This window comes from Gasterosteus aculeatus, chromosome 21 (assembly GCF_964276395.1).
Source record: "Gasterosteus aculeatus chromosome 21, fGasAcu3.hap1.1, whole genome shotgun sequence".
NCBI classification, from domain to species: Eukaryota; Metazoa; Chordata; class Actinopteri; order Perciformes; family Gasterosteidae; genus Gasterosteus; species Gasterosteus aculeatus.
This window is the reverse complement of record NC_135708.1, coordinates 16,399,815-16,416,872: the sequence shown is the minus strand read 5'-3', so window position 1 is coordinate 16,416,872 and position 17,058 is coordinate 16,399,815. Positions and strand designations below refer to the sequence as shown.

Below are 17,058 nucleotides of genomic sequence, written 5' to 3'. Positions count from 1 at the left end.
CACAACTATAATCTGGCACAATTCTAATGTTTAATCTCATGGAGATGTTTGTATCTTGCCTTTTTTTTTTTTTTTTTCCCCGCTTGCCAAAATCCATCAAACACGCAGAGGGTCCCCATGAGGTTTTTCGCCCTCTGATTTTGTCGGCCAACTATTCATTGGTAAAGTATGTAGGTCAATCTGCTTTGCTCTTTATCTCAAGCCACACAGATATGTGGCAATACGTTGAATATTTCATATCGTACAATCACTGATGTCATCGCGTTCCGAGGGCTTAGTAGTCTAAAAGGCAATTGGGAGGGGGGGCTGCATCATGCCAAGCAGGTTACAAACAGAGCAGTAGATAAAGCCTGGCGGCGCATATTAAATATTAAATCTGGCTTCTCCACGCTGGCCTTTAACTGGGACATTTCTTGATATCCGAGCGCCACGGCACCAGGTCGGAGGGAGGAAGCGCCCGTCCCCCCCCCGTGCGGAACGGAGCCCGCCGTCCGGCCCGCGGGGGATCGTTGCTCTTTCAGCGACGCGTTCGCCGGGACACGGTTGATCCTTTCGCTCGCTGTAATCCATCTTGTGGTGTTAGTCGGTAAGCACGGAACGGTGTCCCTATCCGTTTGCGTCACGTGTTTCAGATGTTGCGGCGTATGTCAAACCGCAGTTACAACCTCGCAACTCTGAACCGGGTGACCTGTGTGCAGAGATAATGAATTATACAAGTTTACAGGAATGTGGTTTACTGTCTGTGTCCGCAAGATGTGCGTTTATGACAGAGAAACAGACCGGTTCTCACTTCCTTTGAAAAACAGACAAACAATGGCCATAAAATCTTTCTTTTGTGGTTGTTGTTTTTGCTCTTTCTGCCCTACAATGGTCGACACAAGTGTTCCTGTCTGCCAATGATCAGTGTGTGCTGAGGGCATCTCTGTGGTTCAGACTATAGTATTAAACAATTTGTTAAAAGAAGAAATACATCTTTTTGCTTCACAGGAAGATGTGAGGTGACTTTGTTTTGCTGGACACGAGGAAGAAGCGTCTTAAAAAGCCCTAATCTCCTCCTCCTCCTCCTCCTCACTTTCTCTCCATTCGCCAACTTCTGCTCTCTATTTCTTCCTTTTCACAGCTGGTGTCTTCGGCACAGGAGATCAGAACATCTCCATTGTGTGACGCTTGTACAACCCCCCCCGTCCCCTCCCTCCCCCCCCCCCCACACACACACACACACACACACACACATGCTGTAACGCTCCCCTTCTTTGCGCTGTTTAATTCCCTTCTAAATTCCAGCAGTGAGTGAAGGGCTTGGTGCGTTGTGTTGTGCACGTGTGCATTCCTGCCTCTGGTAGCGTGAACATCTCATCACACGTGAGCAGTACAAACTGGAGCAGAGGGACAAGACATCCAGGCCGAGGAAAAAAAGAAGATGAAGAAAGGGGGAGGAAATAGGACGAGGTTAAGCCAGTGATTGTACCGGAGTGGCTCTGAGCGCTTGGCTGATGACGTGAAGCGCTGCGCGCACATCTGGAACAGCTTGCGCGGCTGCACCTGAAGAGAAGGCGCTCCTCCGCAAAACCCTCCTGCCAGCACTTTCTCCATCTCCCTCGCGCTCTCTTTTTGCCTTTTCTTTTTTTTTTTTTCTTTCCTCCTCTCGCTGTCTCCAAATCTTTTCTGTCTGTGGTCCGCCGGAGCGGCGGAACGGTTTCCCGCTGAGCATCAGCGAAGAGGAGCGAGTGAACCGAAGCAAAAGACGAGAGAGGAGAGAAGAGCAAAGGAGGACAGCGGTGATGATCAGGCACGAGGCTGGAGCCAGAAGTTGTCGAGCGCAGTAAGTGAAGAAAACGGGGGGAGCAGGAAGGACATTTCCAAAAAGCCAGAGAGAGAGAGAGAGAGAGAGAGAGAGATGGAGCGGGAGAGAGTGGGACAGACGGGGAGAGAGAGCGAGCCACAGAGGGGATTAAACAGCCGGAATGCGCTGACATCCGAGACCTGAGTTTCTGTTTGTGTTTTTACACGGCACGTCCTGTCACTCCACAGGTTTATCCACACACACACACACACACACACACACACACACACACACAGACACACCAATTCACCAGCGCACACACACACACACACCTTCACACCCACACGCGCACTCACGCACCGTTTGCTTTGGAGGACGCTCCCGAGAGGCCACGCGGGGAGAAGAGAACACCTTCCAAGGATCTGTTAACCCTAACACCCCCACCTCCCTCCCTCCTCTTCCACCCCTCACCCTCTGAGCTCGCCTTCCCAAAAGTGCCCTCCCTCTGGCCCTCGCAGCCTACCTGCACCAGTCACAACTCGCTGCAGCTGGGGGGAGTCACACTCACTTGGGAGCCCTCGAGAAGCCCTGGATTGCCCACGGGACGCCGCCGCAGTCACCGCCTGAGGGGCTCCACTGATCCGTCGGCCCCCCCCCCCCCCCCCCTGCAGGATGTCCAAGGCCTCCAGGCTGACCCGGCCGCCGTCGATCGGGGCCCGATCCAAGCTGGCCCCCTCCAGGAAGGAATGCCCCGGAGCAACGGGTCGAGCCCGGGTGCTGAGCGTCGGGGAGAAGCTGATGAGGGCTGGAAGTGACGGCATCCTGAGCAGACAGAGGTCCTTCAAGGCCGCCGCGCCGCAGGACAAAGCACAGAGCGAGAACCAGCCCGAGACCCCGGCCCCCGGCCAGGGTCCAGGCGAGAAGGGCCAGGACGCGGAGATGCTCCCTCCCAAGAGCAGGATCAGCCCACCCAAAGTTGCAAGTCAGCCGCAAGGCTCCGTGCATAGTAAGTAAAGAAAACCCAAATATATTAAGCTGAATGCCGACTCAGCCGTACGTTTCATACAGCAAACTTGATTTTTAAACCAGTGTAATTGCATGTTTGGAGAGAATAAACCAGTACTTCACTGGTCTTTCTACTCATTCTCACTTACCAGTCCATCATGGCAGGGATTGGGCTTTTTGTGTGCCCCCCTTCGACGCGAGGTCATGCTGTGCTGACATTATTGATCGGGTATTCCCGGGTTATCTGTGATCTCCTTTCTGCCTTGTGGCAAAGGAAGTGATGCTCGTGTCAAACATAGCAGTGTGCCTTAGGGAGGTGGTGGGGGGGGGGGGGGGGGGGGCAGCAGCAGATACCAGTGAGAATTTACTCGTGGAAGACCAGTTTTAGCCAAACAGTCATCATCTCATCACAAAAAACGTCCCTTGACAGTGCTATTGTCGTTGTGAACATGACTTTAAGAGAGGAGGGAGGACGGGCTCCGTCACTGTCCCGCCGCTTCAGTCTCTGTGGGGTGCAGATATAGAAATGCGTCGGGGGGGCAGGAGATTGAGGAAAGTGGTCTTATCATTCCCTTTTGGCCTTCTCGCCAGATTCCAAACTCTGCAGGGCGCCAGCTTTCATGGCTGCGTCAGGTCACATTCATGTCACAGTCGTGAAGGCAGAGATTGTCCAGGGGACAAAGTTGTGCACTCCAAGTACAACGTTAGCAGCATCTTTCCCCCCCGTTCGTCAAAATGTAAATCCTGTAAATCACTCCTGAATCACACTTGACTGTTCCGCGTGTGCCCAGAAACCGTGACGAGGGGGGTTGAAGTGTGTGTGTGTGTGTGTGTGTGGTGTGGAGGGGGGTAGATGTTGGTCAGAGGGGTGAGACAAGTCAAAGAGTGACAGAAGGAGGTCAGGAATGTGAGCTGTGAATGCTGGGAAATCAACAGGTCCGGAGCCGTGTCTGCTCGTGAATCCCTCCCAGCAGTAAAGACAGGTTACGGGTTACGAGGGGGGCAGGCTTCTACTGGGATCCAGATGTTCTTGTCTGTGCAGCTTCCAGTTTATTGTTTACACAATGAACGGGTCTTTCAGCAGGTCTGATTCACTTCGGCCTTTCGTTCATTTGGTCCTAAATGCGTTGAATCAACACTGATGGATTAGTTTGAGGACATGGAAAGTCACACAACCACTCTTCTTCTTTTTTTTTTTCTTCTTTTTTTTCTCTCCCCATTCTATACAATCCAATAAGTCGGTCTCCTTTTGTCTCCTGCTCTCGTGTCCTCCCGCGCTTGTCGCCTTTCATGTGTGTCTTTGTCTTCCTTCTCAAAGACACGCTGTTCTTTGCATTTTCTCCTTTTCGTTTATTTTCGTCCTGTCATGTTGCGACAGCAGTTGAATCGGTTATTGAAAGATGCCATCGCCGCCCGCTCACATGCTACACCCGGATGGACCATCAAAAAGAATAAATGAACTGTGTGCGTCCTCCTCTCCGCCTCGCCTCCGTCACAGTGTGCGCTTTTAAGTGAGAGGGTTTTTTTTTTTTCTTCCTCTGAGAGAGCGAGCACTCTGAGCCTATATTTCTTATTATGGACAGTAACTTTGAAGTTACACATTGAAAAAGCAACACTCTCAACGTCTCTCTAGAAACCGTCTGTACAGTGAACTGATTTCACAGCTCTTTGATATATAAACGCCGTTGGCTGCACACAGCAAATATGGTGCTTATGTATTTGAATTTTAAATAGGCCACCACTATTAAATACCCTTTCACGTCGGCCTAATGGGCAGCTCATCATATCCCCGATCCACTTATGGCTTGTATACAAACAACGCTGCTTAATGTGGGGGGGTTTGGACCGCGCCAGGTCCTCGTCTCTCCGGCTAATGCCGGTTACAGGGCATGAAGGCAGCTGAAGCACAGACCCACGGCGTCAGGCACAGAGCCGACGCGCGGCGCTCTGGCAGACGATAAGTGCGCGTGACAGGTGACATTTCCACTGTGCGAAAGCTTCAGAGCCGACTGCTGCTCGCCGAAGGGTCCAATTTCAGCATGAATGGGCCGGCTTCCACCGAAAACGAAATCCGTTTGACGTTCTCTGTCCGGCGAGGATGTAATACGAGCCCAAAGTACAGGTTCAACTTCAGCCTCCTTTTCGATACCGTGTGCATCAAACTCCTTTAGGCACCTCTCACCCTGGGTGAATATATGTATCCTTGATTTATTATTCCGTACGCTACATGGCGAACCCACGTGGACGTCGGAGCATCGCACCCACATGTGAACATTTCATTCCAAAACCGTCCAGATTCTCCAGCATCAACGATATTTAGAACCCTGTCTCAGCTCTTCTTCTACTCTTTCTGAAGGTGCTGCGATGGATTGTGGTCAGGGCTCTGTGCACCTCTGTCAACTTCTTCCACGCCAAACTCTGTTTGGTTTCGTGCGGAACTTTGCACTGTGCACAGGTCCTGTTTGTCCACCTTCTTCGCACAATGCGTGTATTGTCTTGATGCTTTTACATTCCATTATTAAAGAGACAGATGTAAGCGTCAGCGCATCAGCGCATCTGTTGTACAAAAGCAACAGTCTGTGAAGTCTATCAGGCTCTCCCATCTCCAGACCTTTTCTCTGCATAAACTTGAAAGTATTTCACCTTTTGTGCAACCACATCGGCCGTTGATCCTATACCCCATCCAGGTTTGTTTCTTTAAGATGCTTCTGGGGTAAAGTCACCGTTTTGGTTTTTTTGGGGTGAGGGAGAGTCAGTGAAAAACAAAACATTGTCTCGATCGACTACAGCAGCAGCACTTATGTGATATGTTGCATCTTGCCTGAAGTGGTTTGGAAGAGATTTGTTACCACATCAGAATGTGCAGAGTTGCTTCAGCTTGTTCGAGGTTATTAAGACATTTCAAGTGTTGCTCCAAGGGAAATAATGTATGCACGCAGTCCCACCGGTTGAAAACAGTGTTACGTGCTCGTACTTGCTCGCTGTGTTGTACACTATGTTGGTTTTTACCAAAGACACTCGCTGTTGATGGACTAAGTGGTGTTCATCCATGACGGACTATGTTCGCAGATGCTGCCTAACTTCCTTTTGAGGAAACAGAGCTCAGTGTAACGGGAATGAGTTTGGATTCGGATGTGATCGGACATTTCTTTGACACTGAAGCTAAGAGTAGGGATTACTTTAATTGCGGCCTCTTGTGACTCTTTAAGCCCCCGGTTGTGTCTCTGGGTTTTCTCTTCTTTGACAACCATCAGGCAGACACAAGAGTCATTAAGTATTTCCCCTCCATCAATGGACTCTCGAAATGGATATTCAATTCTGATTATTCAGAAATTATTAACATTAATTAACATTAACATGTTATGCGTGTCTTTTACAGGACTGAATCCTTTACAAATGTTCTCAAAAGTGCTTTTCACCATGCCAAAGGAACACTTTTTGGGGGGTTGGGGGGGTGTAAGTTCCTTTATACAATACAGACCTTCCATTTTTTTTTTGTGATTGAGCTGACAGATTGAAGCCAGTAAGTAGGGGGTGGATTTTAAGCAAACCTCCTGCGCTTGCCATGAATCAGGCAATCAAAAAACTTTCACTATGGATTCATATGATTTACTCACAATTATGTCATGCCGTTGTAATACCTTTTGCATATGAAAGAGAATAATAAAAAGAAAATTTTCCGACCGGTTTCAAGAGAGGATCTACCAGATCTCAATAGTATTTTGAAGAGGAACACTGGTAAGGAATCGCAGCAAAATTACATAAATTGAAAGATTCTGCATACGAGGGACAGCGTCATCTCCTCATGGGAGTTTAAAAAAAAAAAAATATCACAAGTGAGGACGTGACGATGCCCAAACATTGTCGTGCCATGGAGATGTTTTGTCAGCTGTTGGAGACAGTCCGCTTTTGTCTTTTGCTCGTCGATAAGCACCCAGAGACCGGGGAGAAGTCCAACGAGTCATTAGAAGAAAGAAGAGTAGGTGAATAAATGGTGTGTTTTTAGAAAATAAGTGGATGTGACTCATCCCTCAAACAGAAACGGAGAATAATGGGGCCACTGAGCAAGAAGAAACGAGTGTTGTTTACGTGACCACTCATGAGCGCGCACCGTGAATCCTCTCTGTGGCGTTTTCCTTTTGGGATGGAGCTTGGGGCGATGTTGCTTCTTCCTCATTGCCGAGGCCCCGGGCCTCTCGGAGAGAAACAGCGAAGGGGACTGACTTTGTCTCTGTGTCAAAGACTGAGGATTAAGGATATAAAGAAAGCCTTAATCTCTGTGATGTCCACCCTAATTTCTGTTCCCATGGTTCTCACTTGGGGTCAAACAACACGTCTACGTCTTTTGCATGTTTTTTTTTTTTTTGCAATGCGAGATTAGCTTTGCCTGATTACCCAGCAAAAAAGTGTCAAAGTTAATACTGCAAATGGGGCATGACATCCCCTCAAATTAGACATCTCACTACTAAATATACTTTTAATATACTGTCTCCAGGGAATATACTATTAAATGTAACGTGTGTGTGTGTGTATGTGTGTGTGTGTGTGTGTGTGTGTGTGTGTGTGTGTGTGTGTGTTCTCGCCTAAAGCGGGAATGTGGTTAATTCATCCAACACAGTAGTGTAAGCGGATGCAAGGCCTCCCTCAGGGTTTCCGCTCAACGAGTTGACAGAGAAATCCATATGTCTCCTCCTCCCCTCTTACACCCTTTTGCCCTTCAGGCAAACGTGATGTGTGTGTGTGTGTGTGTGTGTGTGTGTGTGTGTGTGTGTGTACAGTCTGTCTGTGTGGGCATTCATGAGTGCACAAACTGGCTGTGGGTCCTGTGTACAAACTGCTAAATTAGCAAACTTTTATCTGCATAGTTTAGACGATTCAAATTGAACCTCCCGCTGTGTTTATTCCTCTCACGTTGACTTGTTCTTCATTGACGTTATATTAATATTTAGGGTTGCTGGCGGTGCCCATCTGTGATCATTTGCAAGAGGATTTTTTTTGGAGGATGTTATTAAAATAATTTGTGTCCATGTAACAAACTAGGAGAGAGCTTTTACTGCAATTAAACTCAAGATTATGTTAGAAAACAGGTTTGACTTTTTGGGAAATCTAATAATTCACTTTCTTGCAGTGACGAGAAGACGGATTCCGCTCCCATGTTTGTGCGCTAAGTGTGGCAGCACGCATCGAAAGATGGAAGCGGGTGGAAAACTAGTCTGACAACCTTTTTTCGTTACACAAACAAACCGAAAGATAAAGCAAGCAACCAAATGTTAAACAAGGTGTGGTTGTAACCGGTTTAACCGCTGTTTAGTGACCTAGCAGGGCCCAAAAGACTGTGGGGCTAAAGTGAGGGGTTAGCTTAAAAGTAGTAGTTACAAAACGTGGGATACCTGTTTGGTTTTTACTTTTCTCTTTCCTAACTGTAATCAATAAAGAATACAATCAAAGAGGCATTTGTTGATATATTTTAAAACCTTCGACATAGCAGGGTTAGCTGTTTGTGCCTGTTTTAAGTCTTAATGCTAAGCTAAGCTAATTACCTCCAGAATCCAGCTCGGTACTTACTTGGCATGAGCATGAAATTTAGCTTCTCATTTAACTTTTACATGTCCTGAAATTGTCACCAGAGTTGACACGATAGAGTTAAAACCAGCTCAGTAAAACCAAACTCTGAATCTAACATTTTTAAGTAACCAAGATCTTATGACCGACTTTGAACTTTAAACACAGCGGACACCCAGACTAGACAACTCTGTCTCCTATTTAACTCTAAATTGGAGTAATTAAATCAACGATTTTTTTTTTTTTACCACGGCCAAACATGATTTTCACATTGACTTCTATTTAATCAGGCTTCGTTGGCTTCGCTTTCCTGATTTAGGGGGTTGCCCGCCTGGTGTGTAGGACCACATGATCCACCATGGGTGAGCTACCGGGAGAGTCGGATGACTGCAGCATGTGATGTGGCCGAAGACCGAGGAGCGGCAGGATAAAAACTATGCACAATTATATATTACAGTGGGAGATTTTTTTTATTTCCTGGTGTCAATTTCTAAGCTTTTATCAAATTGAGGCACCTCTTGAATGCATAGTTGTAGTTGTGGTGTGTATGGTCACGCAAGAACAACCCGAGCAAGAGAGTAATTGTTTTAATCCTCGTCGAGGAGCGGAAAGGCACTCTGTGCTTTCCCGGTTGATCCCTAAACTCTGCGCAGGGAAATTGATATGTCATATCCACGCCGGAGTAGGATGTCTCCTCTCTCTGCTCAGTAAATGCTAGTTTCAAATCCAAAAATAGAAGCATCGTGCATGTCTGATTGAAGCACCACGGCCGTTTTTTGATTTTCCTCCCTTCTGTGCTCTTTTGTTTTCTTTGCCGCTTTACTGCCTGGGAGACTTATTTTAATCTCCCACAATACTGCTTGCACTTTTAATTTGTAAACTATAGTGAACAACATTAGTCTGTTTCAAATATAATGCAGCAAACCCTTATTAGTCAATCAGCATCCTGTGTTGAATTTCCTCTTTTCTACCAGAGAACTTTATTTCATTCTAAATGGCCTTTTTTTAATGTTGTGATGCAGTTACAGTTGGAAAAAATGCTCTTAAGATGCTGCCTGGGTTAAAGGTCTGTGGTTCCTGCAGGAGCCGCACACATTGTGTTTTAGCCCGGGCACAGTGGCTCGTAAAGATTATTGATGATGTACACCATGCGATAAGGGTGCTGAGCAGAATGGGGCAGCATTAAATCTGAGTGATGTATAGGTCTCTCTCTCTCTCTCTCTCTCTCTCTCTCTCTCCCTCTCTCCCTCTCTCTCTCTCTGTCATGGACAAGGAACAGAGCGCGTGGCTGTCAAATGAAGATGATAAATTCAAGCAAATTGCAGTGGCGTTCTTTTTGGTCATGGTTCATCTGTGTCCGTCTGTGTCCGTCTGTGTCCGTGTGTGTCCGTGTGTGTGTGTGTGTGTGTGGACTTGCAATTTCAGTGGTGAGGGTGTGATGTGCACTTCAGTCAGGGGAATATATCAACGTGATTACGTGAATTTAATAACGGGCCCATGTGGAACGAGACGTGATAAAAGCGCGTTTAGTTCTAGTTTAGTTCTAGTTACCCGTGTGGTTGTTATGGAGGATTTAATCAGCCCCTCTTACATTGTCAACTTCCCAGCAGCGAGTAAGATCTCAGAGGAAGGTTCCCGACCTTACGGCTACGACAGCTGTGCCTGCTCTTTAACGGCGCTGTGCTGATGTGCCGCAAACTCCCGTCGCTTAATAACTGTGTGTGTGTGTGTGTGTGTGTGTGTGTGTGTGTGTGTGTGTGTGTGCGCGCGGAACCGCGGCTCATCCAAAAATAATTGAGTCATTTTAAATGTACCTGCGTTGCCAACAGAACAGACACACATTGTGATTTAATCGTCATGTGCTCGGCGAAGGTCTCGGCCTGTCATAGTTGACATAATGAGTGTCAGATGCAGAGAACACCCTCATCCCGCTCAGAAGCCATTAAGATCACCGTGACCCACTTGCACTGAATTATAATTTGCTGCTTAATGAGTTCCTTCAAATGAAGGTGAAAAAAAGAAGACATTTTTAAGACATTTTTCTGAAATCACACTTTCTTTTGCCCTTTGATAATACACAGTAACTGAGTATAAATATTCAGTGGGCCTTTAGGCCAAACATGCCTGTGCAGTAAAACACGGAGCGCGTGTGCTGTTTACACGATACAGAGAAAGATTTATGCCCGCTGCGCCGTATTTTGTGCTTCTTTAAAGTGGAAATAAAACAGACTTCCTGGCCGCATGTGGAACGTCTCCTCCTCAGCTGGTGATGGTGAGCAGGGTTTCCGTCCACGTCGCGTCATCACGCCCCCGGGCCGCGCTCCAGGCTCGGGCGTCAGTGGGAGCGCGGCCGGGTTCTTCCGCTCCGTGCCGGAGAGTTTGGATAGCTCGTGGCGTGTAGCGCCCCCAGCTGTACAGCTAATGGGACGTCCGCTTGAACTCGAGTCATTGGAATGCCCGCGCTGCAGTTCCATTTGACGCTTACTCCTTTCTAACCCTGCTGCTGTGATTAAAAACTTCACTTTTGGGGCAGTTTCCATTTTTCGTCATGAATACGAAAGCCGCCCTGTGCCTCTGAGGATCTTTGGCACATTTTTACAGTATTAAACAGTCGGAACATTGAATCGGGGATCAAATGTACTCCCCCAGTGTCTCTCACACACACACACACACACACTTAAATCTGTAGATTTTTCTTCAGGGGAATAACACGGCTTTGTGATGAAGTCATCGGTAAAACATTCATGCTTTCCAGCTAAGCAGCTAAAACCGTGACTCACATGACGTCCGTTTCTCCAGATTCTCCTTCTTCCCCCTTTTCTTTTTAACCTCCAATCCTACCACGCTTATTGCACTTCATCATAATAATTACATCAAAGGGGGCGAATATTTCATCAGTCTGGGAACAGCGGGAGCCTGATAGAAGAACACATCAACCAAGTAACTGGAATAAAAGACGTAAACCCATTGTTATTATACTTTTGAAACGGCGAGAAACAACGGAAGAATATTTTAAATCAGAATATTTAGTTTGGTATTGGTTGTTTCTTCCCAACCAACAGGCCGATCCCGATCTCTTTGGCGTATCAGAGGTTTGAGACTCATAATAATAATAATAATAATAGTGACGTATCGTAGATATTTTATAGATGGCTTTAAACATTGATGTACCGTTTATGTGTTAAGCAAGTAAAGCTAATGCTTCCCTCTGGTTCTCTTTATGTTCATGGAGACAGAATATTAATTGGGATCAGGACCAAATGTTTCTCAGTGCTGCATATTTCATAAACACATTTGTTTGTTGTTGTGTGATCCTCTGAAAGCTTTTGACAGGCAGGCCGGCTGTCTAATATCAATGGAAAGTCAAGAGACGAATGCTAAGTTGCCGATTGAGACAGTTCACAATATGACAGCTGGCATTTACTTTGATGAGCAACCATTCATTATTCATTGTAGAAAATGATTGCAGAGAAGCAATAAAGGAGGCTTTTATTGATAGGCTTATTTATTTAGGGCCCGTTGAACTAAAAAAATCCATGCAGACGTGTTTCGCATGCCAAATGTTCAAAACGGCAGATGCAGAAATGCAGCTAAATCTATTAGACTCTTGCTTATAGGGAAGCATATTTACTCACTTTTCTTTTTACAATACATGGAACATATGGTCAATTTTAAATTCTTATTATTTTATATTGCAGCAGAAAATACTGCGTGTACCAAGTGCACTTATGAGCCAAATACAATTATTATTATATCATGCTAATTTAAACAACAACATAAATGGGTATATATTCACGGTTACTGTTATTGCTGCATCACCACGAGTCCCTTTGTCCCGTCTGTAATTACATTCTCGTAACAACTGACGGCTTGACTCAAGGGCATTCTGACATAGTTGCTGAGCGGCAGAAGCGATTTCCTCACTTACTTTTAAGATAGTTCTCACTAAGGAATTTCTTCTGTCCCGATATATTGAGAAGGAGTCGGCTTCTGATGTTCAGATTGCCTGCTGACCGGCTGCCTCTGCATCTGGCGTCTACGCTCTGCTTTGTTAATCTCTGGACCCCTCTTTGTTTACCAAGTCCGGGCCGTCATCTTCATCCCCGAGGATTGTTCTGCCTGGAGGACTGATTGAGGTCCTCACCACGGAGGGATGCGCTCGCATTCTCTCAAGGACGTAATCTGTCCAATCACGTCTTCGTGGATGTGATTCCTCTCCGTCACTGGCGCGGCGGACGGCGGGGGAATCCGACATGGCCTCATAGTGCCACGTTCGCTTCTTTCGGCCCGGCTCTGATCTCACACCTCTCACTTCCCATTCCCGTGACGTGGGGGGGGGGGCTGTGATCAAGTTATTTAATTAATAGCTGTTCAGCTTTATCCCACGCGTTGAATCCGTAATGGCAGGCAGACTCGCCATGGCTGCCACGTCGAGTCATGTGCCGCGTCGGTTTTTGGTATCGCTTCGATACTTTGCAAGTAATCAACCCGGGACTTAAGTAACATTTGTCTTTTGTGCGCTTCGGGCGCGTTCGACGCTGACTCAGAGATCCAGACCAGCGGCTGCAATTGTGGCCACCGGCGAAACTCTCCAACCGCCGCGTTGGAGATTATGAAACTGGCTTTGAAATGGAGAGCAGCGGCGCATCGGGGCTTTGGATGATTTCAGGCTGAATGTATGAAAAGGGCACTTTGGTCCATCGGGTGCAGTGGGATCTGGGTGGAATGCAGCCCGAGGCCTTTGGTGCCTCTTTTTTCTTACGCTCTATATCACTTCGGGGGGAAACTTGCCCTGGAAACCAAAACCTGATGTGAGACACTGACTCTGAAATCTCTGAAGTGAATGTGACTCGGCAGCAATAACTTTGACTGTTAAACCTTTTATGGTTGAGATAAAAAAAGCAACACACAAAAGGACCATTTGTTATATTATATTGTTATATTGAGGCAAATGAACTTATCTCCATCTAACATGTTGCTATAAGTGACGTAGAGAAGCTTTTCTCCGTCCTTTCCACCTTTTTTCTTTCGCCCGTCTTTGACATGGCCAAGCCGCGTTTGCTTTCTGCGGCTTTTGACGTTTGAGTCCCTGAAAGCAAACCCAAGTAAAGGTATACGAGCGCGGTGGCGCTTTGAGGCGCGCCCGACGGGGCCGACGCGGCGGGATCGGTTCCTCCGATCGGCTCCGAGCTGAAGAGCGGCAGGTGTAATCCCCCCCCCCGCCTGCTTCCTCGCTGTTAAATCCCCAAACGTTTTGATTTATTTTGTCTCCCCCTCTCCCCTCATTTTTGTCTGGGTCTCTCTTCAGCAATGGAGGGATTTAGCCCCATGGGATTATTCAAACTGTGCCCTGTTTATATTGTTCCTGCAGGAAGAAAGTGACGTCAAGGCATTTCCACTTGCACGTGGCGTCAAATAGCATTCACCCTTTTCACACAGCTGCACGGTGTGCATTCCTTCCACCTGCCTCTTGTTGTCTGCTTCACAAAGGACTCTTTGCTCTGAGTCAACATCTGTTTTCCCTCCTTTATTAAAGCGGCCAAAGAAACTGAGGCGGATGCAGAAAAGCCTCCGCGCTGACACACCTGAGCCGCGCCGGGAGTGTCCGGTTTTTTCTCTTTCCACCAGTTTCGCATTGGCCGCCACCAACAGTGAACCACAGTGTTGCAAAACGTCCCGGTCGTGTCTGTCAGTGTGGTGATTTTCTGTGAGGAGGGGTCTGCGGAGCTCCCCCCCCCCGACACATGGTGCCCAGACTAAACAAGAGGATGAACGCTTCCTGAGCGCGGCCCGCCTGGCTGACTGAGCCAATGGCATTCAGAGCAGAAGGCCGTTTGTAGGAGAACAGGCAGGTTTAGGGACGATCATGTGTAATATTAGTTGGTGGTTGAGCTCTTTGCACTCGGTATCGGTCTCTGTAAAGAAGTCAGACCAGACTTGTTATGGAAGTATTTTATGAGGGGCAACCAAATGTACAGAGTCAGTCTCCCCCAATAAAAGGTCAGTGTGCTGCAGCCAACCTGCCTCCTCCAGCGCGTCACCTTTCGACCTCGCTACCCAGCACCCCCCCCGCATCACACCTTCACCATTTTTTTTAAATTTCACCCAAAAGCCGGTGGTGAGCTGGCCCGCCTGTGCTCGCAGCTCCGCGAATGTGTGAAGTGGAGGCAAAGGCTTTAAGGGGGAAGGGGTGGAGGTGTGTGGTGGTGGTGGTGGTGGTGGAGGGGGGTGGGGGCCCTGGGCAGGCTGCTGGAGAGGCGCCTCGTGCTGGAGACGGAGCTCTGGGGCTCTCCGGGGGCGATGATGGGCTGAGCCTCGTTTGCGGTTTGTAACAACAAGCTGTTGGATTTGGGAGTGAAAGTTTCAGGCACTCCCCCGCCCCCCCCCTCCTCTCTCTCCCCCATCCTCCCTCCCGCGCCCCTTTTCTGCATGCCAGAAAAAGTGTATCTCTGGTTAGGAAGCCCCCCTCCATGTGTTTCTCTGCAGCCCTCGTAGTTTGCTCACTCAGCCTTTGAGTTTAGCGGCGAGAGGTTCCCTCTTGGTCGAGAGTCAAACACACACACAGTCATGTACATGTGACAAAACCCCCGTTAACAATGGCTGAAGGAGAGGAGGCGGGGGGGGGGGGGGGCTGAAGGCTGCGGCTGTTTCTTGGATGGCCTGATTGGAGCATAAACAACAACCCAGGAAGTGCCGAAGTAAGCGAGGGAGGGGGAGGGAAGGGGGAGTAGAGGGAAGTGTGCAGATCTGCCGGGGGAGAGAGAGAGAGCGGGCGAGAGAGCAAAAAGTTTGGGACTGCGAGGGTGCGTTAGTTGGGTCGTGTCACAGACTTCCTCCATCAGGACTGAATCGCAGCGAGCCAGAGGAGAAAGGTGAGGTGAGTCGCATCTCGCAGGCGGAGAAGCTCCCTCACACAGATGGGGGGGGGGGGGGGGGGGGCGTCTATATGAGGACCAACGACACTCGCTTTTTTTCTACTGTGTGTGTTTTTTACCGTGTTGCCGTGACCTGCAGAGTGATCTCGTCGTCTTAGATCTCGGAGGATCTCCAGAGTGGCACCACGGCGCCGTGTCGGTGGTCCGTGGGTGCCGATGGTTTCTGGTGGTTTCCACAGGCTCTGAAAGCCGCTTGTTTTTGCATAGTTGTGTTTGTGAGGCTTGAACGGCAGCCAGCCATTCAGTGTGTGAAGCAGAAAGGGGACCATCTAACGTGTGTGTGTGTGTGTGTGTGTGTGTCTAATTAAGCTAATGAGGGAGTCGAGTGGTGAGGGTCAGACCATGAGATGCAGAACTTGAAAACATCACAGTCACTCTCACAAAACAGTGTTCTGGCACAAGCGATTCAACCACGGCTCAAAACACCTCTTGAAAAATCTTTTTCACTCCGTATCTCCCTTTTTTTTTTTAAAGATCACAGAGAGGAGTGACATTTGTAGATGAGTAGTGGATGTCAGATGTTCGCATGTTCGCTGCTGTTTGCTCTCAGGATTAAATGGATTGTGAAACTACCCGCCGGGGAGACGCTGCAATCCTCCGCTCAAAGTGAACATCGATGTCGGTACGTGTCTGCGGAGGGACCGTCCTGCTCACCTGCAGTAAACTGTTTTACTGCATGTGATTAATGATCTCTTTGTAACTGAGGGTCACGTCTACGCCTAACTGCAAATAAAATGGCATTTTAAGCATTGTTCTCCCTTAACAAGCTCATTTTCCAGTCTGGAGCTCTGCAACACCGCTGGAACTTTTTCCACTGTCGAGGAGATTTACATCTGGAAAAGAGGGGCCTCTCCAAGCACGAAATTATACTTTAGAATGTACCTTTTTTTTTTTACCACCATTAAACTTGCCAGCTATTCAGATAAATAAAGAGAAGACGATCCACGAAATCAACGTCCATATTTGGTCGTTCAATCTGAGCACCTTAAGCCAAATGCTGACATATAAACCCAACGGCACAGACTCATGCCCCTCTGCCCCCATTTTAACTGTGGCTCAACGGACAAAATAACACGCCGAGGCAGCTCGCCGATCCCGGGGGGAACGCGGGAACGTGGCGAACGTGAAGGTGTTCGTAGCCGGGTGGGGTTGCTCGCGTCTCTTTCAGCAACGTCGTCTTCAGCTCCTGTGCTGGAGGGGACGGTGAACCGGTCGGGGAGGAATTTCTCGTCAGAACAACAAACGAGCGTCGCGCCCTCGCACGCCACAGCAGAGCCCCCCCCGAGACTCGTACCGGCACCCTGACAGCCTCCAAATGTCTCTCACGAGTTTTATCTGTGCTTTGCTGGCGTCGCAAGTGGCCAATTTGCGCTTTGGCTGCCAGTTAAATTCAGCCGAGCGATTTGACTAAGTGCAAGCATGTGACTCTTTTTTGTGTTTTTTTTTCTTTTATAACAAACGCAGTTGCGCCTCACCTCGTGCATACCTCCGTCTGATGATCGCGGCGGTGGTGGTGGTTTGGACCACTCCGTTGCCTTGCTAGACCGCTCTGGATCTGAGCGCCGGACCTGCGTATCAACTGATGTAAATCTGCAGCTGTGGAGCTCTGATGGCTGCCATGGGACATTGAGCTCGGTGGAAACACACCTCGGTATGTGGAGGGCGGGGGGGGGGGGGGGGGGGGGTGTTTAAGGGGCTGACCAGGTGTTTCTCCTGCTCGACCTGTCTGCATAGTCACCCCCCTCGTTGGGCCCCCAGCCAACTCGAGCCTCA

At 48.3% G+C, this 17,058-nt stretch overlaps 1 protein-coding gene across 26 annotated transcripts in view; it reads left to right on the top strand.

Moving 5' to 3' along the window:
- Positions 1-17,058, top strand: part of kiaa1217 (KIAA1217 ortholog) — a 78,768-nt gene that overhangs the window by 11,124 nt on the left and 50,586 nt on the right. For 18 of the 26 annotated variants that reach the window (XM_078095940.1, XM_078095939.1, XM_078095916.1 and 15 more), the window contains exon 1: positions 239-2,789. The exons of 2 other annotated variants lie outside the window; for them this stretch is intronic. In XM_078095940.1, coding sequence (XP_077952066.1) covers positions 2,456-2,789 — 334 coding nt within the window. In that variant the 5' untranslated portion in view covers positions 239-2,455. Of the gene's footprint in view, positions 1-238; positions 2,790-15,043; positions 15,228-17,058 lie in introns of those variants that run through there. 6 more of the 26 variants (XM_078095927.1, XM_078095924.1, XM_078095922.1 and 3 more) reach the window with 2 other exon arrangements.